The sequence below is a fragment of the Elephas maximus genome, chromosome 20 (genome assembly GCF_024166365.1).
Source record: "Elephas maximus indicus isolate mEleMax1 chromosome 20, mEleMax1 primary haplotype, whole genome shotgun sequence".
Lineage (NCBI taxonomy): Eukaryota > Metazoa > Chordata > Mammalia > Proboscidea > Elephantidae > Elephas > Elephas maximus.
The window spans coordinates 26,852,151-26,877,052 of NC_064838.1; the positions used below are offsets into that span (position 1 = coordinate 26,852,151).

General features: G+C 38.5%; 1 protein-coding gene across 7 annotated transcripts in view; it reads left to right on the forward strand.

Annotated features, from left to right (window-relative positions):
* CNTN4 (contactin 4) overlaps positions 1-24,902 on the forward strand; it is a 1,107,632-nt gene that overhangs the window by 863,184 nt on the left and 219,546 nt on the right. For all 7 annotated transcript variants that reach the window (XM_049862392.1, XM_049862391.1, XM_049862390.1 and 4 more), the window contains 2 exons: positions 13,852-13,954; positions 19,641-19,825. In XM_049862392.1, coding sequence (XP_049718349.1) covers positions 13,852-13,954; positions 19,641-19,825 — 288 coding nt within the window. The remainder of the gene's footprint in view (positions 1-13,851; positions 13,955-19,640; positions 19,826-24,902) is intronic.

Consider the following 24,902-nt stretch of genomic DNA (forward strand, 5'->3'; position numbering starts at 1 on the left):
TTTACTGAAATGGTTTTACTAACAGATTTGCAGGGGAAAATCAAGAATATTATTTTAAACATCATTTATAGGTCCAAAAGCATGATTTCTCCCTTGAAAGTAGGAGGAATTATTTGTTTTGTGCTTGTTTATCCATATGTCTTTCATAATACTCATCCATTTATATCATATTTATTTTCAACTTACCTTCTCACCCCACTACCATTGTGATCAAGCAAAGATCATATACATTTTTATCCACCTTTGTACTTGGGCCCAGCACAGTGCTTGCCCCATGGTAAATGTTAAGTTAGTGTGTTGGGTTAAGCTGAATTTTATTTAACAGAACTGACAAATCCTGTCCATGTAAAGAAAAAAATAGGTAAGGTACCAGCTTTGTCAAACCCTGACAAGTGCTCTGTCTCCAGACATCAGGATGAAGAAACTTTTTTTCAAAAGGTATGCTGCAGTGGCACTTTGTAAATAACCATTTAAAAATACGCCTCTTTGGTCCCTGCCCAAAACGCATGTTTGACGAAATGTCTGTTCACAACGTTATCCGTTTTGGTGTGTCACGTCACAGGTGTCGTGAAATATTGATGTTGATGATTTTGATACAGCTAAAGATATATATATTTTTTTTTTTTTAAAGATAGATGTCACACAAAACTGCTTCGGAAAGAAAGAACAAAAATTCAGGAACATGCAGACAAACTCCAGAATCATCATGTTACCCCTCAAGTTGGCAACAACTCTAGCTTGGCTTTTAGATTTATCTCGACTTGTCTAGTGTTTCTTCACAGAGATGACAAATGATTTTTATTAGAATATTTTATCACAAAATTAGCAGACTAAGGATCTCATTTTTCAGCAATTAATGCCTATTCATAATTTCCATCCGAGTTGCATGGTGAAATTTCATAATATGTCTTCCTCATTTAAGTTGGAGTATATAAAATGGATACTCACACTCTATTACTAAGCACAAAATAGGCTATTTAATTAGCTTTTGTCTGGAGGTGAAAGAAGAGGGGAACTATAAATCAAGATGGGATTGCAAAGTAAGGATGACATCCTTGTTAAAGTCTATTTCATGAGAGTAAAAACCAATAAAATTACAGCTCTATAAGATCTAGTATTTGGTGACTGTATATTAGACTGACAAGTGCTAAGCGAGTGTAGAGTTTGTACAGTTGGATAATTGAGGCCCACTCAACACTTTACAACATCCTTCTGCATCAGAAATTGAAGCCAAAGGAGTTTGTAGCCTGAACTGAACTATTTGTCATGGCTGGTCATTTCCTTTGCTATGTATGGATGTAGCTTAAAGAATTGTATTTTTCTAATATTCAGGTTGTTTCTTTGGAGTCCAAGCTAAGCAGACCTGGAACATAATTTATTGTTTTCACCCAGAAAGTAACAGCAAGTCATAAAAAAGTAAATCGTGATGCTTGGCTTAGGTGCTCACAGGAGTCAGGTGTGATGTGACCCATGACGACCCTGCTGGCCATGTTTACCACTTGCCCCCAGCACACTGCACTTCTATAAGACCTGGGACTTGCTGTTCTCTTTTCCCCAGCTCTTCACAGACTCACTCCTTCCACATCTCAGCCGTGGCTTAAATGTCAGGCAAGGTGGGCAGAAGTTAGCATGAAGACTCTGGAACCAGACTAGGGGTAGAATCCAGCCCTGCCACTTACTAGCTAGTGACTTTGGACACATTAATTTAACCTCATTGTGCTTCCATTTTCTCATCAGTAAAATGAGGGTAACAGTACTACCTTCACAGGCTTATTTTGTATGATAAATAATATGTAAAGTGCATAGAACAGTGACAAAGCAGAAATGGAAAGTCATTCACTTCCCTACCTAAATATGCTCAACAAATTGTATTTTTAAAAGTCAATCACGATGGTATGTCGATAGGCGTCCCTGGGTGGTGCAAATGGGTAAGCGCTCAACTACTGGCTGAAGGTTGGTGGTTTGAACCCACCCAGAGGTGCCTCAAAAGAAAGGCCTGGCAATCTGCTTCCAAAAGATCGCAGCCTTGGAAACCCTGTGGAGCAGTTCTACGTTGCACAAATGGGATTACCATGAGTCAGAATTGGCTTGATGGCAACTAACAATTATCCTTGTTTTTGAAAATATATGTGGATAATGAAATAAACCCAAACCCAAAACCCACTGCCGTTTCATCGATTCGGTCTCACAGTGACCCTATAGGACAGAGTAGAACTTCCCCAAAGGGTTTCCAAGGCTGTAAATCCTTATGGAAGCAACCTGTCACATTTTTCTCCAACCAAGCAGCTGGTGGGTTCTAATCACTGACTACTGTTTAGCAGCTGAGCGCTTTAACCACCGTTCCACCAGGACTTCTCTAATGAAGTAGAAAGCTGAAGTAATATTCTCCAAAGTACTGTGTTTAACTGAGTAGTAAAATTTAGAGTTCTTTTCATTTTTTTCTTTCAGCTTCTCTGCCTTTTCTCATTTTTCTGTAATGGTTATAGATTTTGTAAATTTTTCTAAGAATGTTTGGTAAAAGGGTTATCCACAGATTATTGGGACTGGAGGGCACTTAGGGATCACCCAATTGTATAGCCTTGGTTTTCGGGAAAGAAGGGAACTGAGGACTAGAGTAAGGTGAGACAGCTTCAGGGATGGAATCTCGATCCCCAATCACCATGCCAGCTAACTGAGCTCCAGAAAAGGCTCACATATTTACTTTGTTATTTTTCTTTCTGGTTTTTAACATTTTTTAAAATTTTATCTTGGGAGTTCTCCCCAGTAACATTATGCTAATTTCTGCTATGTTGTATTCACCTCCAGGGAGTATAAAATTGAGAGTTGTTAGACAAAGTGAGGGAATTTCTCATCATGGTTTATATTTATTTATCTAGATATTTTTAAATCTCCTCTGAAACAATAATATAACTCTTTATGTGGGAAAGTGCTCCTGTTGCTTACTGTGAAAGAAAAAGATAATAATTGGAGAAGTATATCATAACTATTATTACCACAGGTACTAAAGTAGTCCATTGATCAGTATTACCTGGTTGCTGGTTATTAATGACGAGCTTGTTCTGTTATATGTTTCCTCCACAGTTCTGTCAAAGAATTGACCCTTAAATTCAATAAACAGAGGTAATAGACATACAGCTTATACTATAAAGAACAGACTTAGATGGTGATCATAATGGTTATAACCACTGTCTCTGACTCCCTCTAAATTGACTAAAGATTAAATGAATTAACAGAGAGTAGGACAGTCTTGGGAAGGTAAAATAATGTCTGTGAGGATGCTAATGTATATTACCTGCACGGTTGTGTAATTGAGCTTGAAAAAGTATTAGCCTTTTTCCTATGATTTTTTTTCTTCAGACTGGCTGGAGATTGGTTTGTCGGTTTTTTGTTTTGCTTATTAGAACCAAGACTAGTTTTCAGCAGTTTACAACCATCATCTGTCTGATGGACAGGCACTTTGCACACTGGATGTTAAATATTTTTTTAAATATTATTCTTGATTAGAACTCTACATAGAAGATATGCAAGGGAATAGGTAACAAAGGGCTTTTCCCATCTTAGAGTGTCAAATTCTCTCCCTTCCCTTCTTTTCTTTCTCCTTCCCCTTCCTTCTCTCTCTCTCACTCCCCTCTCTCTCCCTCCCTCCTTTTTCTCCCTTCCCCCCATGTATGGATATAGTTATAAGCATATATACGTAGGGTATGTGTGTATATAGTTATTTGTATTCATGCTATACATTGTCTTTGGAGGTTGAAATATAAACTATAGTATATTTTTGAATGTTAATTATATTTCAGTGTATACTTAAAACATTTAAAATTTTATTTTTGTTCTCAAATGTAACAAAGATAACTGATCATGTTTATCTAGGTTCTTACCCGTTTTTCTCCAATCTAATGTTATTTAACTATGAAAACACTGAACAAGGCCAGCATTGCTCCATTCAACATTCTCGCCTTAAATCCCGCTTTAACCTAGTGAAAAAGGACCAACTGAGACCCTCAGCATCCTGCAATCTCGGAGTACTCTGAGGTGGAACAGAAATATGTGTGCATTGAGAATGTTCCTGAGTCCTGGTGGTTAAAATCTACAACTACTAACCAAAAGGTCAAATCCACCAGCTGCTCCTTGGAAACCCTATGGGGCAGTTCTGCTCTGTCCTATAGGGTCACTATGAGTCAAAATCAACTTGACGACAACGGGTGTGGTTTGTTTGGTGCCAACCAGCTTAGTCTCATTTGCTGTGGCCTCCACCAGGGATGCAGTAAAAAGGGAGCGGGGCTAAAAATCAAGATGAAAAAAAGTCCTGGGGATCTGGGATCTACCATCAACTCACCTGAGACAAATCATGCCATTTCCATGGTCCTGGTTTTCTTATCTATAAAACTGAGGGACTTATAAGTTATATCTAAAGTTGGGTCTTGCTGTAGCCTAGGGTTTCAGTCACAACCCTCTAGCCTACATAATCACAATGTTTGCACAGGCCAGGTAACACCACAAAATACTCAACAGGCAGGTTCTCTTCATTGGATTTCTTCCCGACACTAATAACCATTTCTAGCTGAACCAATCCTGGCCCACAAAGCCTAGCAGAAAACCAGGTGCATTCACTCTTTGAGGCCACAGAGGGCCATTTTATGAGCCTTCACCTCTGTGTCTATTGCACCTCTTAGTAGCTCAGAAGATGACATCTTCAAAATTTCAAATTTAAGACCAAAAGAACCTCAAAAATGGAAAAGAGAGAACTAATTACTCTGAAATTCTATTAATGGAATATAATGTAGCCTCCATTGTGATACTACCATCTGTTCATAGTAAACTTCCCTAATATTGCCCCAAACTGGACTAGATCCTCAAAATAGGTGTAAACAATAATTATTTGTCTTCATGAAGAGGTTAGCTTTATTTGTAGGCCACTTAACTCAATCTAGTGGTCAGACCAAAAACCCAGTCTTTAAGAGGATTTCATTTTGATTGTGAACTTGATCTACAACCTTTTCTTAATGACCTACCATTTAGACTGAAAAGGATGAAACTTCTGCCTGGTAACAGGCAGTCATATGCCCTCCACTTAGATATAATTTTATATTACATAAGATCTAGAATTTATACCCAAACACTTTGCTCTATTTTACTCTCACTTCTAATTGCAACTTTTGTGTCGCTTTGTCATAGCCATCATGTCTGGTTTTTAATTCTCTAACAACATCACAGTTGAGGATCTGTGGGTGTAAAACATGTTTTATGAGGAGAACATCTAAATGACTAAAGAATGTGAGATATTTTGCTAAACTGCCATTGCTAATCTGATTTTATAGAGTCTTAATGGCTTCAGATATTTTGAAAGTTTGACAAGCTTAGAAATTGGCAGTCAGCTTTAGGTATCTAGCACAGTCAATTCCATTTCAGGTCCACAGGGGACCAGAGGTCTTGGATGGCCATTTGGCTAGCCAGTTAGGAAGCATCTGTTAAGTGCATGTTGTATGTGGTACACTGTGAAATAAAAAGACATGATCTCAGCCCCTGGGAACCTACAGTCTTAGAGAACTCCAAATCAGTGAAGGATCTAAAGCTTCATTCTTTACTGGAATTATTGAGTTGAGTTCCGAGGGACATATTTACAGACAGAGGGATTTAGAATGAAAGTAGGAAGTAGAGGTGTTCAGTTTAGATTTAGATGACTTGAGGCGTTCATCTGATCATTCATATTGAGCACCTGTTATGTGCCAAGCACTGTACTTCTTACTAGGGATACAGAAGTCTCTATCATGGACTATAGTCTGGCTCTGCAGTCTAATTGCAATCTGGGGTAGGAGTGGGGCCATATTAGGGGAGAGTGGAGAGTAAAACAGGTTTATTTATATTTCAGGTGTGATAAAAGTTACCAAGGAGAAGTGAGGTGTGCAATGAGATTATGCATATAGTCATAGCTGAGGGGTGAGGGAACCTGGCCTGGTCTTGGGAAGTACCTCAAACTTCCATGAGGAGTTAAACAATCTAAGACCTAGGAGAAGAATTACAGGCTGACAGTACAGTATTTGTTCAAGCCTCCCTCCCCACCAAATCTGACCTGTGGCGTAATTTTGTAAATCACATTTAATGTTTTTCTCCATAGAAGTGTTGTTTCCTAGATTTTCTATATTTTTGGTTGCTATTATAAACAGTATCTTATTTTTAATCACATTTTCTAATTGGTTATTACCGATGTACAGAAATGCTATACTTGTAAGTGATTAAGTATCCAGCAAGCTTCCTGAAATCTCTTAATAGTTCTAATAATAGTTTGTCTTTTTGTTCTATTGGTTTTCTCAAACTTTTCTGTCTTTCCCATTTCCTCTAACCATCGGCTAGCCAACTATGGCTGGTGGGCCAAATCCAGCCAATAACCTGTTTTTGTAAATAAGGTTTTATTGGAACAGAACCATACTCAAAGGAAGGTAAAATTTGGCTTTCTTTCATCTGAGATGACCTTATAATTTATTGCCCAGACTGGGACAGTATGAAGGAGTGAAAGAATTATTAATTATTTCGGGAAAGCTGAGTAAACCAGGACTGCCCTAGGCAAGTAAGAATATATGGTCACCTTTCCTTTATACGGGACAGTATAAAGGATAACTGAGATAATTCAGGTTATCTCTGCATTTTAATTATTGATTTAAAACAAACAAACAAACAAAAAGAACGTGCAGGCTTGATTGAATTCAAATCATGAGATTTATCTTCACCTCACACAAGTTTCTGAGGACACCCTAAAACTCCAGGCATAAGAGATGATATGCAACCTTCAGGAACTTTTTGAGATGCTCTTGCTGGCAGTGGGGAGTTTTGTTTGGACAGTTGTTGCCTCAAACATAATGGGAGTTCAGCTATTGGAGAGTGGGTAGTGGTAGAAGAGATCCCTGAACAGTCAACTGGGCACCACCATGTCTCCTTCAACCCAAGGCAAAACAGGCAGTATGGTAAACTCAGTCAAGGGAATTTGTATGACTAGTCAGATATTTCCAAATGTGTTAAGTTTGATGGAATACACACCATATGACTTGTTTCTCAAGAAAGTCAGTGTGGGAGCTTTTCATATTTTTGCAGTATTTTTTTCAGTAGAAAATCCCACTCAGTAGAGGTTGGTGAAAGTCCCTTCTGTGGATTAATTCGTCAAGCACAGATTCCAGCTACGGCAGGTGTTGGCAAAATCTTATGGCATGCAACTCTGCAAACTGGCCTCCTCCTGCCAACACAGCGCTCTGAAAATTGAAGTTAAACAAGCGCGGTGTGTGGCTGATTTCTCTTTCGTATTCTGTAAATTGCCAGTTATTTTGTTGAATCCTGTGTTCTTACAGACATCAGCATCGACCTTAATAACTGACCAGGTTTTAAAGTGGACAACCATTGGCACAAGTTCGTCTACGGAGTACAGGCTTTTAATGGGCATTGTTCCTGGTGGGAATGCACTAGAAGTACTGCCCCAGTGACTAGCACATAGGAGACATCTACTAATGTTAGGCAGGACTTTTTGCTTTGGCTTAACACCTCATGCTTAGGAAAGTGGTTCTCCAAGTGTGTTCCTGGGACCTGCAGCATCAACATCACCTTGGAACTCGTTAGAAGTGCAAATTTTGGAGTTGTACCCCAGACCTACTTAATTAAAAACTCAAGCTCTCCAGGTGATTTTAAAGTTTGAGAACTACTGGTGTAGAAAACTACCTAGGCTTTTCCAGCTGTGTCTTTTTCCAGAAATCAACTCTTTCATTTACACAATAAACAGTCATTGCCTAAATATGCCACATTACTCTCAATGCACTGAAAAAAAAAAAGTATGACCTATAAATATCATGAAGACAAGGATCAAGTCTGTGTTATCCACCTTTTACCCCCACTGGTAGGTACAGTGCGCTGCTTATGATAGGTGCTAAGTGAGCATTTATTGAATTAACTTACTGGGATATAAACTGAGCTAAGCCACTGACTTCTGAGGACTGTGGTGTATGGAATTTCAAATGCTGAACCTTCGCTATTACTGTACTGGTTCTCTTAGTCCAAAACATAGAAAACACTGACAATGCATTTTAATAAATTAAGTTGTTTTTTTTTTTTTTTTTTTATCTTTATGTAGGTATAGGTGCTATTTAGAATTGAAGACAAGAGTTTCCTGGTTATATCTGACACAGGCAATCAAATATTTCATGCAGCAGAGAGTTCTGCTGAGATTATACACCCTGGTTGACCCAGACTACGTTAGATGTGCTCCTTACTTCTATTTCACTTTGGCTGTGTAGACACGGGTAGGCCCTTGTATCTTTTCACCTTTTTAAAGAGTTTGAAGGTGGAAAAAATGTTCTGGAGCAATTCCGCCCGTGGCCTCACTCTTTAGGCTAATCGTTCCGTAAATCACCAGAGCAGCTGTAGACCAGTTAAGTCCAAAAGCGTACCAGTGGTCCAAGGAATCACTTGAAAATACACTCCTGTTTTAAAGAACATTTTGTTTCTTAAAAAATAAAAAGTCAACAGCTTTTTAAACTTAATGCAGAAAATAAAGGCCCAAATAGTTCAAATGGAAGAAACTATCAAATAAAAATCTGACCTGTGCCAGATGTAACCAAATTAAATGGAACAGTTCACAGGTGTTCCAAAAAAGTTCATAATATAATTGAAGAAAATTGCTTCCTTCATTTTTTATGACTTTAATACTATGCAGTCTTTATATACAATGAAAATTATTTACACAGCAGTGAAAACCATGCTATTTCATCCCGGATCCATATCTCTATCTTCTGTAACTGTTGCCATAAATACAGATCAATCTGTATCATTACTAATACCTCTGTTATTCATGTTCCTATAGCCACAAATGTAACATCACTGTGTATCAACCCCGAAATCACTCTGTGTGAGCACGTGAACAACCTACAAAGGTCATTTTCAGTAAAAAGATGATCTTAAGTCAGTAAACTCATATAGGAAGTCACAGCAGTACTTCAAAAATGACTTCCATGCCTGAAAATATATATTTGACCTAATGGCTATTATGATTGAGAGCATAACAGTCTGTTTCTACATTTTCATTTCCACAAATCCCTACTCATCCCTCATCCCATTGTTTTTACCCCTATGCCTGGTGCTGAGCTGGGATTTTTATGGGATACAAAAAGAAAAAAACAGAAGGACTGTACCTCAAGGAGGTGAAAGTACAGCAGAAGAGATGGCATGTATATAAATAGTTATAAAGATGATAGAAAACAGTAATCCTGTTCAAGAGGTTCCCAGAAGTTCAAATATGTTTTATGCCAGTAGTTTATTTACTGAGCACCTATTAAGACAAAGGACCTTGAAGGAACCTATAAAACTTAACCCATTGCCATTGAGTTAATTCCAACCCATAGTGACCCCATAGAACAGAGTAGAACTGTCCCATAGGACTTCCAAGGAGTAGCTGGTGGGTTTGAACTGCCGACCTTTTGGTATTAGTAGTCGTATCACTTAGCCACTGCGCCACCAGGGCTCTAATACAACTATGCAAAAACAGACCCATTATGGCATGCATTTTGCAATCTATATGAAAGCAATATACTAAAATTATATGAACCAACAGGACAATTGCAAATTGTGATAAGTGCCATGAAGGAAGCAAGATGTTAATAGAGAAAAATAGCAGGAACCTGTTTTAGATAGGGAGTCTGTGGGTGGTGCAAACAGTTAATGTACTCAGCTGTTACAAAAGATTGGAGGTTTGAGTCCATTCAGAGTCACCTTTGAAGAAAAGCCTGAAGATCTACCTCTAAAAAAAATCAGCCGTTGAAAACGCTATGGAGCACAGTTCTACTCACAGACGTGGGGTCACCATGAGTCGGAGTCAACTCCACAGCAACTGGTTATTTTAAATAGGGTGATAAGAAAAGTCTTCTCTGAGGGACCATCATTTGAGCTGAGACAGGAAGCAGGAGAGTCATCAATGTAAAAGCCATGGGGAACACAAGAGAAGTGAAAAATTATGCCCAAAGAGTTAGTTGTACGTGAATGTTCGTAGATGCATTATCCCTGAGAGCCAAAAAGGGGAAACAACCCAAATGTCCATCAACCAGTGAAAGGTTAAGCTAAAAGGTGACATACCCATACAATGGAATACCAATGACCAATAAAAAGAAACAAAAAACTACTGGTAAATGCTACAGTACTGATGAACCTCAAAAACAGCATGCTAAGTGAAAGAGGTCAGACACAAAGACCACATATGATTCATTTATATGAAATGTCCAGAAAAGTCAAATCCATAAAGACAGTAGATTAGTGGTTGCCCAGGGCTGGAGCTGAGAACAGGGATTAACTGTAAACAAGCTTGAGAAATCCTACTGGCGTGATAAAAAGTTTCTAAAACTGAGTTATAGTGATGGTTGTGCAACTTAGAAAATTTACTCAAAAGCATTGAACTTTACATTTTAAATTCATGGGTATTATGGTATGTAATTATACCTAATAAAAATAGTTTTTTAAAAAAGTCAGGGGAAGTAATGGAAATGGGGACAAAAGAAGGTTTGGTAGCTTCTGGTCATTTTAAAGACCACTGTGGGCTTGAGTAAGAGCCTTGATGGTGCAGTGGTTGGTCTTTTTTGGGGGGTAGGCTACAGTGTAGAAAATGCAGAGGAGAGGGGAAGGCAGTAGGAGAAGGACGCTGGAGGAGAAGGATTTTAGTCTAGGTCACAGCATGTAGGACTTAAGGATGAGATTACAGGTCAGGGGAGTTAGGACATTGAATCTCTGCATTTGCAGTGGTGTTTCGTTTGCTCAGAACAAGGTCATGTGAGATATTATTTTCTCCTTTGTCATGGATTAAATTTTGTCCCCCCAAAAATGTGTGTATCAACTTGGTTAGGCCATGATTCCCAGTATTGTGTGGTTGTCCTCTATTTTGTGATTGTAATTTTATGTTAAGAGGATTAAGGTGGGGTTGTAACACCACCCTAAATCAGGTCACCTCCCTGATCCAATGTAAAGGGAGTATCCCTGGAGTGGGAAAGAAGCAAGCAGAGAGTTGGAGACCTCATACCACCAAGAGAGCAGTGCTGGCCGCAGAGCAACTCCTTTGGACCCGAGGTTCCTTCACTGAGCTGCTCCCAGACCATGCAAAGACTGATGCATCACAAGGACATTCCTTCAGAGCCGACAGGAGGAGAGAGCCTTCCACTGGAGCTGATGCCCTGAATTTGGACTTGTAGCCTACTTGACTGTGAGAGAACAAATTTTTCTTTGTTAAAGCCATCCACATGTGGTATTTCTGTTTTAGCAGCACTAGATGACCAAGTCTTCCTTGGTATATCTTTCATAGCTGGATTAAAGAAACACATTTACATATTATGTTTATGGAAAGAGGAAAGCAAGCGGGAAAGTGATCACTTCTGAGACACTCTTGTCCCTTGTATTTTAACCTTATTGTCTCATCTCCCTCTAACGTGGTACACCGCAATGCAGACCATCTTGCTTTCCTGGGAGGACAAATGACTTTTTTCTCCCAAGGCAATTCTTTTTTTAATTAGCACTGCTCTCAGAGTATACAGCCACATACACAGCACTAAAAGGTGTTAATTTACTCACTGCTCTCAGAGTCATACTACTGATATTTATGGGAGGATGATTCGACTGCATGGCCGTTCATTAGCAAGTTCAGCAGCTGTGTGCGAAAGCCATCCTTAGTTATGTGCCTCTTCTGCATCAGCCTAGCTTTTCAGCAAATGCTAAACTTAGGTGCAGGAGAACTCAGAGAGCAAAGACTGATCAAAGAACAAGAGGAACGATTTTGTATCTGCACTTGTCAAGCATGGATTGAATATATTTTGATGTCGTTTTGTAGTGTTGTATATTGTAGTGGTGGGAGGCTGCAGTAGAAGATTAAGAGAAGGAGTCAAGGGCCTGAGTTTCAGTACTGAAAACTACCTAGTTTGCTGTAGAACTAAAGCTGTTTAATCTTTCTGAGACTACAACCTTGTTTGTAAAAGGAAGGGATAGATTAGAACTGTGATTTGAACCTTTTGGGGATGAGTCCCTTCAAGAATATGATGTTCGATGTCTTAGCGTTCTGTTCTGGAGAAACAGAACTGTAATATGTAGTTATTATGTTATATATGTAGTATGTATATACATATATATATATAGACAAAGAGATTTTGAGGAATTGGCTCCAAAGTTGTGGGAGTTGGCAAGACCAAAACCTCTAAGTCAAGCAACAAGCTGGAATTTCCAGTCGTCTTGTGTCCCAGAACTGGTCCTGTGGTGGAAGAGAGAGGGGATTTCAGAAAGGATGACTATATATTGTCTGGAGGCAAAATCCTCCCTCTGAAAGTTTCCAGTTTTGCTTTTAAGGTCTTCAATTGATTGGATGAGGCCCACCCACATTATGGAGCGTAATTGACTTTCCTTTAGGCCAACTGATTTAGTCACATGTAATTACTTTATAATAGCATCTAGACTAGTGTTTGATCAAACAACTGAACACCACAGCCTAGCCAGGTTGACATATAAATTTAGCCATCACACTAGCAGTGGATCTTTTTTTTAGAAAAGCACACACCCATGGATGCCAAGATTAAGAATACTCAGCTAAATTATCTCAAAGGTCCCTTCCAAATTCAGCACTTCTTGTGATTCCATGAAAGAGGAAAAAAAAAAATTCTTCAAGTTTGCACTTTTGAGAGTATACCTCATAGCAAACCTAACTAGATTACAGATTATTTGAGACTTAGGGTTGATTTTTTTTTCCCCCCCACAAATTGAGGAGATCCCCTTGCTATTTCTCAAACTCTAAAACCATAGAAGGGAAGGGTCACCCCAGCAAAATGTGCGAAATTGGTTCTCTTTGTTAGTGCACATGTGCCAATCCATTCCTTGTTTTTAGCCTTTTATTCTGACCCATCAGCCTCTTAGCTCTGACTGTGGACAGCCTAAAGGAGAGATGAAATGGAGTATCCTATAGTTTGTTTGTTTTAGAAGACTCGATAGTTATAAGCTTTATATAAGCACAAATGAATCAGAGACCATGAAAAATGACAGAAATTGAATAGGAATAAATGTATTAAAACAATTAGAAAATGGTGGATGGGGTCAAGTGGGTATTGAGAAGAAATCATTTATAAATTTAGTTATAAAGCATGGACTTTGTTAGACTGTGTTACCTTGGCCGTAACGGTACAGTCATTTTCCAGGATATGGAAAAATAGGAGAATTCGGCCTTTCAAGTTTAGCATGCCATTGGCAAGGTGGGCATACTTTACAAGTTGTTTCCTGTAGTGGCTTCCTATAATTCTTTCTTCATTGGTTCAGAATATAATACAAATACAGGCGCTTGGTTTTACCTTACATATTCTAATTTATGATTGACTCTGACCTTGGAAATGAAAGACAAAATAAAAATTGCCACCACAAATTGATTATACAGAGATTTTTTTTTCTTATCTAGACATACGAAAGCATGCAAGTATTTGTAAAAGTATTTAAAATATATTAAATGTTTCTCTAGTATGTTTCCAAAAAGTTCATTCCTTTGATTTTCCTGGTAACTAGGACTTTATCCACCTCCTTTATTTTTTGTCCCCTTTGAGTACCTGAAAACAAAGATTTTTCAGAAGCGAAGCTGTATGTATGGGGAACTGAATCCTAGGCATTTGGCGTGGAGCTGTGATACAGATTTTCCTCTAGCAGTGACTGGGAGGAGAGCCACAATTCAGGCTGTCAGAAACGGGGGCCTGTTTTAATGAAGGAATTAATTGCGTACTTCATGATGTATATAGGAGCATCCTACATTAACAGAAAAACACTTGTGTATGTTTTAAAAGAATCTTCAAGACTTAGCCTTTTGTTTATTCACAGGGGTGATGGGCGAATATGAGCCAAAAATAGAAGTGCAGTTCCCAGAAACGGTCCCGGCTGCCAAAGGAACGACAGTAAAGCTGGAATGCTTTGCCTTGGGAAAGTAAGTTCCGGTTTTTCTTCCTCCTTCTCCGTCCTTCAGCTTGGGCAGGTATAGAATTTTCCTTGCACGGTGCACAGTCATGGTTTCTGCGATGACTGAAAAACAAGTTCAGCCTTTCTTTTTATGATTCTGCGTGGGCGTGTTTGATTTTGCCCTCTCACCACGGAGAGAGGACGCATAATGGCGGTAGGAGGATTAAAAAAAAAAGAAACCCCCACTGCGGTCAATTCCGACTCATAGCGACCCTATAGGACAGAGTAGAACTGCCCCATAGAGTTTCCAAGCAGCGCCTGGTGGATTCGAACTGCTGACCTTTTGGTTAGCAGCCGTAAGACTTAACCACTACGCCACCAGGAGGATTAGGCTGCCACAATTGACATGGCAGCAAAGGAGAGAAGAACAGGCAATTCTGAAAAAGTATTTTGTTCTATTATTTTGACCTGTAATGAGCACGCTGTCTGACCTGGAATGACAGGAAAACAATGGCCTTCATGCGAGGTTCGGTCAAGCTATTTGGAAAAATATCGACTTTAATTCTGGTCCCAGTTTACAGAGGAGGCACCAACTTTGCTTGAATTTCTTTTTGAATTGCTAGTCTTTTCCCTCTACTTTGGATTTCCTTAGGCTCTGGCTGGAGGTGGGGGAGACCTGATCTTATCTAAGAGAGCCCCTGTTTTCCAGAGTCATCTTAAAATTTTTCCCAACTTTATTATTCAGTTGGTGGACTATCCTTAGATAAGCCTACTTGGGAACTAATTAACTTTTCCATAGAGTATCTGTCAGCAAGCTCAAGGAGATAAAATGCAAACTGATTGGGGTATTTTATGTGCCAGTAACCAGCAGAAAGGTTTAGCATAAATAATATGAACTATCATCTGAAGTAAGAATATTTAGATCACTTACGGGTTTTTTTTAATAATTTATTTTATTTTTCTTGTTCTTGAGAATATACATAGCAGAACACACACCACTTCAACAATTTATACATGTACAATTCAGTGACATTGGTCGTATTCTTCGAGTTGTGCAACCATTCTCACCCTCCTTTTCTGAGTTGTTCCTCCCCCACTAACATAAACTCCTGCCCCCTAAGTTTCCTATTCAAACTTTTGAGTTGCTGTTGTCTATTCAATCCCGTATAGATAGGTCTCAAAAGAGCACAGTGCCATAATGCTTAAGGCAGACATTCTTTACTAGTTAAGCTAAACTACTGTTTGGTTTTAAGAAGATTTCAAAGGATTTTTGGTTTAAGGCTTAAAGATTATCTTGGGGCAATAGTTTCAGGGGTTTATTCAGCTTCCAAGGCTCAAGAATATCTGGATTCCCTGATAATTTTAAATTCTGTTCTGCATTTTCTCAGGGTTTTAGTGATCCATGTCATCTCCACCCCCATCTGTCCAGGTAACCCATTACAGGTAGCCCTGGACCTACTACATATTCAAGTTACGACAAATCGCACTTACCACCATCTTTTTTTGTCCATCTCACTAGTTTTTTTTTTTTATAGTTAGTAATATATACTACATAAGATGTTGCAATGCGTAATTTGCTGTTATCATCTACTGTTCTCATATGTTCACTTGCAGATATTCAAAGATCAGATTTATAAAGATAAATAATAACAAAAGGCAATGCTAGTGAAAACTAAAAAAAAAAAAGTATTCAACTTATATCAGAACCAATTTATGATGGAGTCATTGGAACAGAACCCTGTCATAAGTTGGGGACTACCTGTACTAACTCCCTATCCTTCTCCTATGCCTGAATGTTGACTGAGGCAACACCACCAACTCTTGCCCAATCCTTGTATCAGCATATAATCTATTTTATGATTTTTGTTTTTTGTAAAAACCATAGAAGAAAGATGTTCTTCTTTTTTTTTTTTTTCATTGTGTTTTCAGTTGTAATAGAAGGATTATTTTGGCTTCCATGTGTTTTCAAGCCATGGCAGCATAAGCTACAATAGCATTTTTACTTCAACACAGTAAAATACAATAGTAATTTTTTATAGCCCAAAATCCTACCACATGAAATAGATTATGATACAGCTTCAGGACTGAGCACTGTACAAACGTTAAAATCAAGCTGTAAAAAAACATGTAAGATATAGAAAATGCCCAGGATTTATTGCTAAAAGAGTAAAAGCAGATTGTCAATCAGTATAATATTTTCTAATTTTCTATTTTAAAGTATAGATAGATAGGTAGAGATATGTTGCTGTTGCTAGTTGTTGTCGAGTCAATTCTGACTCATGGCGATCCCATGTGTACAGAGTAAAACTGCTCCATAGGGTCTTGAAGGCTGTGACCTTTCAGAAATAGATCACTAGGCCTGTCTTCCAAAGCACCTCTGGGTAGGTTCAAACTTTGGCTTGTAGTCAGGCGTTTAACCATTCGCACCACAGGCACTATAGATAAAGACATATGTCTATGTATATACAGAATCTCTGAGTGGTACAAATGATTATTATGCTTGGCTGCTAACCAAAACATTGGAGGTTCAAGTCCACCCAGAGGCAGCTGAGAAGAAAAGCCTGGTGATCTACTTCCGAAAAATCAGCCACTAAAAACTCTGGGAAACAGCTCTATTCTGACATAGATGGGGCGGCCATGAGTCAGAATTGACTTGACAGCAACTGTTCTGTGTGTGTGTGTGTGTTATATATATATATATATATTTTTGCATGTCTAGATATACCTATACATACTACACATTAAAAAATACTACTAGAAGGAAAACACTAAAATTGTATACTAGTTATCTCTGGATGATTGGACTGTGAATACCTCATTTATTTATTTATTTTGGTGCTTTTATGTGTCTGAAATTTTCTATATTGAGTATTTTTTTTAAATAATATTTTATTGTGTTGTCAGTGAAGGTTTACACAGCAGTTTCTCATTCAACAATTTCTATACAAGTTGTTCAGTGACATTGGTTACATTCTTCACAATGCGTGAACACTCATTATTTCCATTCTGGTTGTTCCATTTGTATGGAGTATTTATTGCTTTTGTGAGTAGAGAAAAAAAAAATTATATTTAAAAATTAAAAGTTCACAATGACCATTAATAATAAAGGGTTCCCACTGTATAAATGATTTTTTAATCAGGAAAAGAGGAATTTTCCTTTCAAGATCAACCCCGGTATTCTTTAATAGAGACCATTGCTTGAATAAAACATTGAAAATGTCAGTGTAGGTCAAAGTAGCCACTTCAGAGTATAAAATGACATTGACATTGTCTAGTCTTTCAACCTTATAAAGATTATGTAGACCCGATCACTAAAAGTGATTTTGCACAATAGCATGAAACGAAAGAAAACCTAACCTGTCTGATTAGGGAAAGTGACCTATGGAAAAGGTGAAAGCAGGAAACTGAATGGCTGAGGTTTGGTGAACTCTGCAAGGTGACACCTTGAAAATTTCTGTGGAGAAAGGCAGTGGTTCACACCTCAACGGGGGCTATGAATTAAACTCTATTCACACTACTTGAATGGCACTAGAATAAAAACGAAAGACCCAAACTGGGCTCCTCCAGCCTATACAGAAATGTTTGGGTGTGTACACCCAGCTGCTGAAACACAGCATCATCCCCTTCTTAAGAGGAGAAAGACTATGCCTAAAAAAAAAAAAAAGCCTAAGCTCCAGTTATTTCAAAAGGCATGTATGAAGTGTGTACCTCATCAGATATGAAGACACCCACGATGTATTTCTGATGGAGCCCTTTTTGCATTTCTAGTGAGTGTCTAAGGAACTTAAATTCTTTTAAAACAGAGCTGATGGCTTTAATTTTTTAAATACCATCTCAGGTTTTCCTGAGAAGATTAGCAAGTCTTTAGTCTAATTACTTCTGTGTGTGTATCGCTTGTTTGTTTTGTGTGTGTGTGTGTGTGTGTGTGTGTGTGTGTGAGAAAAAATAAGTAAATAATTGCATCCCCTGCTAGGAAGCTGCAATCTTAAAAGCAGTGCTTAGCTTACTAAGCTGGTGGTTTGCAGACTCAGTGATACCCTCTTTGCAATTTAATATGTTGCTAACAGTTATAGCTGTAGGATCATAAAAAATGCCTTCAAAGTACATAAAGACCCCACGGATTGCCTTCTCATTTATCTCCGTATTTTAAGTAGAGCTTACCTAAATCACTTTGGGTGTGTGTTTGGGGGGGTGGGGGTGGGCTTCCAGTTACCAACCCTCCTAATGGACTGATATAAGTTGGTAAGGTTCTCGATACACATAGCAACAAAGAGGAGAATAACCATGTTGTCCAAAATAATACACCTCCAATAAACCCTTCCTTTACATCAGCCATAAGGTGGTATCTTCCAGGGTTTTTGAACTTACTAGTTCTATCATTTCTTCATTATTTGACTATTTCTCAAAGACACATTCACTGTTGGTATATAAGAAGATTTATGACAATATATTGATTCTGTTATCTCTTGCTGCACAGCAAACTTAGCAGCATACACAACCACTGTTTCATTATATCTCACAACTTGGTGGGTCAGGAATTTGGGCAGGGCTTGGCTGGATGATTCTTTTGCTCTGTGTGGCATTAATTCAGGTCTCTCAGCAGTATTCAGGAAAACCTGGCGGCATAGTTGTTAAGTGCTATGGCTGCTAACCAAGAGGTTGGCAGATCGAATCTGCCAGGCGCTCCTTGGAAACCCTATGGGGCAGTTCTACTCTGTCCTATAGGGTCACTATGAGTCAGAATCGACTCAACGGTACTGGGTGGGTAGCAGTATTCAGGTAGCAGATGAGCTGGCCTGGAGAGTACAGAAGAGTCTCACTCACATTTCTGGTGCATAGGCGGGCATGTTAGAAGGCTGGGCTCCCTAGAATTGTCAACTGGAGAGCCTTATGATGGTCCTCTCCTGCATGTCTGTCTCCAGGTATACAGAATTCTTCCAGGGAGGCACAGGGATCCCATTGAGAGCGTTCCAAGAAACAGAAAGTAGAAGTCCCCAGTCTCTTAATACCTGGGCTTGCAGACTGGCACAACACTAAATGAAAAGAAAAACCAAACCCATTGCCATCAAGTTGACTCCAGCTCCTGGAGACCCTATATGTTACAGTGTATAACTGTGGTCCATAGGATTTTCTTGCTAGTAATCTTTACAGAAGCAGGACAGCAGGTCTTTCTTCTGCAGCACCACCAACCTTTGGGTTAGTACTCGAGTGCAACCTGTTTGCCCTACCCAGCGACCAGCACAACACTACTTCTGCCTTATTTTATTAGTCAAAATAGTCACAGAACTCACCCAAATTCAAGAGGAGAGGACATAGCCCCCATCTCAATGGGAGGAATATGAAAGAATTTGCAACCAACTTTAATCTGCCACATATGTGGGTAAGCGTTTGATTTTTGTATGTACGTATTAGAAAAAATATGACACCTATAAAATCTCTTTTCATTTGAGAGAATAGTGCATAGGAGATAGATTACATTATGTAAGATTTAAAAAAGTGATTTGATCTTAAGAAAAGTACTAAATAATAATCCTAGAGATGTGGCTATGGTGAAAATCCTATTAGTGATGCAAGAATCCATGAAGTTTAAAAACCACTGCCTTAATGCAATCTTATATGTTTTAGAAACAAGGAAGGTGTTGTTAGGAGCATAGATTTAAATAAAAGGTACAATTTCTCTAATTTGATTCACTGCTCTTTTTTCTTGCTATCAGTCCAGTACCAACTATTATCTGGCGAAGAGTCGATGGAAAACCCATAGCAAGGAAAGCCAGAAGACACAAGTCAAATGGAATTCTTGAAATCCCCAATTTTCAGCAGGAGGATGCTGGGTTGTATGAATGTGTGGCCGAAAATTCAAGAGGGAAAAATGTAGCCAAGGGACAGTTGACTTTTTATGGTAAGTTTGGATTCAACTTTATCATTTATGGTGCTGCCGAGCTTCTTAGTATTAAAATCCTAAGTCGGGAGGTTTGAATGGAGGGTTTTTTAGAGGGATTGCGCAGAACAGCAATGAACAGTAAAACAGTTGGTTTGCTACATAATTAGCATTCCCTAGATGTTTCTCGATGTGGAGAGTGAGTGTGGGGGGCTAGGATGTTGACTGAGCAGAGGAAGAAATTAGGCTGATGTGTTTGGGGGTGGATATTAGTGTGAACACACTTAGAAGGGCATGTATTTTTCCTCCTTCTATCAACCTGCAAACCTGACACAGGAAACTTCCCTTTTTTTCAGCTCTGGATTTATTTTTTAAACCCCTGTCCTGTACTTCATTAGGATTTTCATTTGGGGCTAGTGTTAATCCTTTGTAATTGCTCCTATTTGGTAGCAATTTAATGTGGTGCCATGAACATTTCAGAAGTCACCCTGTCCAAATTTAGTTCTTGTCAAAGTGGAGCGTGACAAATCTTTCTCACCCCAAAGACTTTTTATGTGCAGCTGCTCCTATTCCAATCAAATCATGGGCATTGATTCAAACTTAATATAAATATAAAACCTCTAGCACGTAGTAGTCTTCAGTTAAGCCTACCTTGGCAAGTCTTGTTAGGTATTGATTGGAAATCCAAAAAAGAATTTCCATTGGATAGACATCTTGAAAGCAAATTGAATTTTGTCAAACTGCGACATGTTTGAATACCAACTGTCTGGAGTATAGAAAATAAATATTATTCATTGATAATTATTCAAGCTTGATTTGAAAAAACAAAAATGCATGTTGAAATGATGAGAGTAGTTCAGTAGGACCAAGTTGTATCAAAAGCTTTAAGGGGTCTTATTTCTTACAATAACTGATACTGTAGAATTCTATTTCACCAATTCTTCTTCCAAAGCATTTGGGTTTTAAGATTTGATTACAGAATTTTCATCGATAGTAACGTAAGATTTTTTAGAAACATGACTGGAAACTTGGTAGAGATTCATTCAGCCAGCTTGAGTGACCACCCCACCACCACCACCTCTCAGGAGCCAGTGTGGGAAGGGAAAGCAGACAGGGTGCTAGAAAGGTCTTCACAGGATGATGAGCTGGGCAACAGTTACTTGAGTAAATCTTCATTTCTCTTTAATCACCAAGCTTTCTTCGAGAATAATAAAGGATTAACTCTAATCATGCCAAATGACAGACCTGGTATTTTATCTTCGCTCTTTCTTACAGTGAATTCATTGATACCTTAACTGATTGGTTGAAAAGCAAAAGGCACCACAGTTAATTGACTGGAAAAACATAAGACTGAGGATTCCAGATTTATTTAGTGAGATGCCAATTGCCTTTTTTTGTTTGTTTGTTTTAACTATTTAGTGTTCATTTTTTTCTCACCAGTATAATAATCATTTCTTAGATGTCAGATAGGGCCAACCCGATAATATTCAGGTAGTTGGCTATTTTTTCTTAGTTGAATAAGCTTTTCAATTCAGTAGTGGTTGTTCCGGAGTGTTGAGTTGCTCAACTAAGTGAATGAAGTCATTTTCACTTTCATGATTATCTTTAAGCTAAAGGACTGCTTTCAGTATATTGAAAAGGTCTGAACTTTCTGTAATCAGAGGTAGGCATAGCTATTTAGACACTTCCCAGCAGGTCAAAGGTACCCTGCTCTGGAAGAAGGGCACTCCAGAGCTATTGTTATGAAGAATCAGCCTTGTCACTGGCCCCTAGCCTTGTGCGGTAGCATGTTTTCTTTGGGATCCTGCCCTGGAGATGGAAATCAGGTTCTAACAGTGTTTCTCTTTTAAATGGAATTATCAGCAGTCCTTCTTGGGGAAAAGAGCAGAATGGAATTTGCCTGCTTTCTGAAGATAACTCAGCTTTACCTCAGTTGTCAACCACCCTTGGTGTTAGAAAGTTGTCAGATCAGTTGGCTCCAAAGCACTTGGCTGTTGCATGTGTGCTTATTCTTTTGTTTTTCCTCAACTGGCTTATCAGTGACACAGAAATTATTGAATTGTTTTCATTGTCACAGGAGAGTTTAATTATACATAAGTGCTTGGCTGTCTTTTTTTTTTTTTTTCCCTCTCACTTTCTAGTCTCCTTTGGGTTTTCCTAATGCTGTGTTTCTAATACTCAGCTGCCTAGATATCCAAATTAAATGAGTTATTTTAATTAAAATCACTGTGTAGATCACCAAAAGGGAGAGAGTAGCGTCAGTCATTTATCCATGAACATTCTGTCTTTGTTGACAAGACAATTTCTTACAACACTGAGATATGCTATGCTTAGGGATTGTAAACATGAGTTTGAACTTAGAAACTGCTTTTCTTTTTTGGTTCCAAGTTGTTGCATTCCATTCACCAACTCTCCACTTCAGAAATCACAGGTGTGCTCACTAACTCCTGCTTCTGGCTCGACAAAATGGCTGTGTTTTCCTTCTTACACTAAAACCATTGAACCTTCCTCCATGCCTGCGGGGCATGACTCGATTGCCCCTACCTCCCATGTTTCAGAATGATGGAACCCCCTACTTCTGGCTGGTTTTTAGGTTGGCATGTGCTGCTTATTCTTGGAAGTATGCAAAGAACTGATACAAATTCAGACATAGAACATTTTTACCCTACTGCTAACCAAAAGGTCAGCAGTTCAAAACCACCAGTGGCTTCACAGGGGAAAGATGTGACAGTCTGCTTCTGTAAAGGTTTACAGCCTTGAAAACCTTATGGGGTCACTATGAGTTGGAATCAACTCAGTGGCAGTAGGTGGTATCCATTCCCCCAATTTGTTTTTGTTTATTGTGGTAATATATATAAAACATAAAAATTTCTACATTAACCGTGTTTAAGTTTACAATTCACTGGCATTAATTACATTCACCATGTTGTATAACCATCACCACTAATTATTTCCAAAACATTTTCATCACCCCAAATAGAAACCCTGACCCCATTAAGGAATAAATCCTCATTTCACCCTCCCCCCAGTCCTTGGTATCCACTAGTCTACTTTCTGTCTCTATGAGTTTGCCAATTCTAGATATTTCATGTAAGTGGACTCATACAATGTTTGTTCTTTCATGTCTGACTTATTTCACTTAGCAAATGTTTTCAGGGTTTATCTATGTCATAACAGCTATCAGGACTTCATTCCTCTTTATAGCTGAATAATGTTGCATTGTATATATATATATACTACATTTTATTTATCCATTCATCTGTTGATGGCCTTTGGGGTTGTTTCCACCTTTTGGTTATTGTAAGTAGTGCTGCGATGAACGTTGTTGTTCAAGTATCTATTTGAATCCCCAGTTTTATTTTTGCCATGACCTACACTTGACCTGTGTGATCTAGTTTTAATCTGCTGTTTCAGACATTTTTCATCATGAAAAATATCCTAAGGAAAAAATCCATGTATCTTCACAGGTAAAATGCTATGGATTCTTGTTACTAAAAGTAGAAGCTTTGAATGTGATTTTAATGCATTATTATTTGTTCAGCACATTTTTTCAGTGTCTTGACAGCACCCAACAACAACAGCCATATGGCAGGCACTATTAAGCACTAGGGATACAAAACAGACAAAATCTCTGCCCTCAGAGAGCTTAGATTCTACTGGAAGTTGACAGACAATATGCTATTAAACAATTAAGTAAACTAGAAAATTTCATATTGTGATAAGAGTTATGAAGAAAACAATTAGGATGATATTGGAGCCCTGGTGGCACAGTGGTTAAGAGCTATGGCTGCTAACCAAAAGGTCAGCCGCTCCTTGGAAACCTTATTGAGCAGCCCTACTCTGTCCTATAGCGTCACTATGAGTCAGAATTGACTTGATGGCAATGGTTTACGGGTTTTTGTAGAAAATAGAGGGAAAGGCTTCAAAAAATAAGGTGGTTAGGGAGGACTTGTCTGAGAATTGATCTCTGAACTGAAACCCTAAGAATACCAAGGTGCCAGCCATTGAAGGTAAAAGCGTTTTCCAAGCAGTAGGTAAGGAAGTGCAAAGGCCCAGGGGCAGGAAACAGCTTCACAATTTGAGATCCAGCAAGGAAGCTAGCTAACTCATAGTGAGCAAGGGCAAAAGTGGCAGACAAGTCTGGAAACATAGGAGGGTAAAAGATTATGTCATACTTATAAGCTAGGCATGGATTTTGGGTTTGATTCGGAGTAGAATGGGAAGCCTTTGAAAGGTTTAATTACAGGACTGATTCAATCTGATTCTTGCTTCTAAAAGACCACTCTGGTTGCTCTGTGGTAAATAGATTACAGAGAACCAAGAGCAAGATGAAGACTACCAGTTTAGAAGATTATTGCCAATAGGTAGGTGAGAGATGTTGATGGTTTGGTAGGGGAGAAAAGAGGCAGAGAGATTTAAGATATATTGGAGATTTTAGAATGAGAACTAATAGGACATTCTTACTTAATTCCTACAAATGCTCAGTTTACAACAAGAAAACTGATTTCCAAAGAGGTTAAGTAACTGACTTAGGCAGTAAGCAGAGGGCCACTGCAAATGACATGCTCTTGTCTTCATGTTTGTTAGAGATTCTTAAACTTTAGCGTGCATCAGAATCACCTGGAGTCTTACGAAAACACAGAATACTGGCTCCTAACCCCAGAGCTTCTGATTCAGTAGGTTGGGTAGAGGAGGGGATGAAGAATCTGCATTTCTAGTAAGTTTCCAGGTAGTACCGATGCTGCTATATTTTACCTGGGGCCTATATTTTGAGAACCAATGCCTGTGCTACTGTTTCTAGTGGTACAGTGAAGCTGAAGATTAAATTGTATGCAAGAGATGGTGTTCCCACTTCCCAGGAAAGCTAACAGGTTGCTGTCACATCAGACATTATAGCCAGTCTACATAGACAAAGTAGGAAAAAAAAAAAAAAAAGACAGTGTTAAAGTTAATTATCTTTGAAAAAAAGAAAGAGAAGTATAAAATGGATTTAATTCATTTATAATTACTCATCTTTCCACTTCATTGTTTCTGTATAGACACTTCCATTTTGTACAAATATACCAATAGAATTATAGCCATAGAGACTGGAGAAACC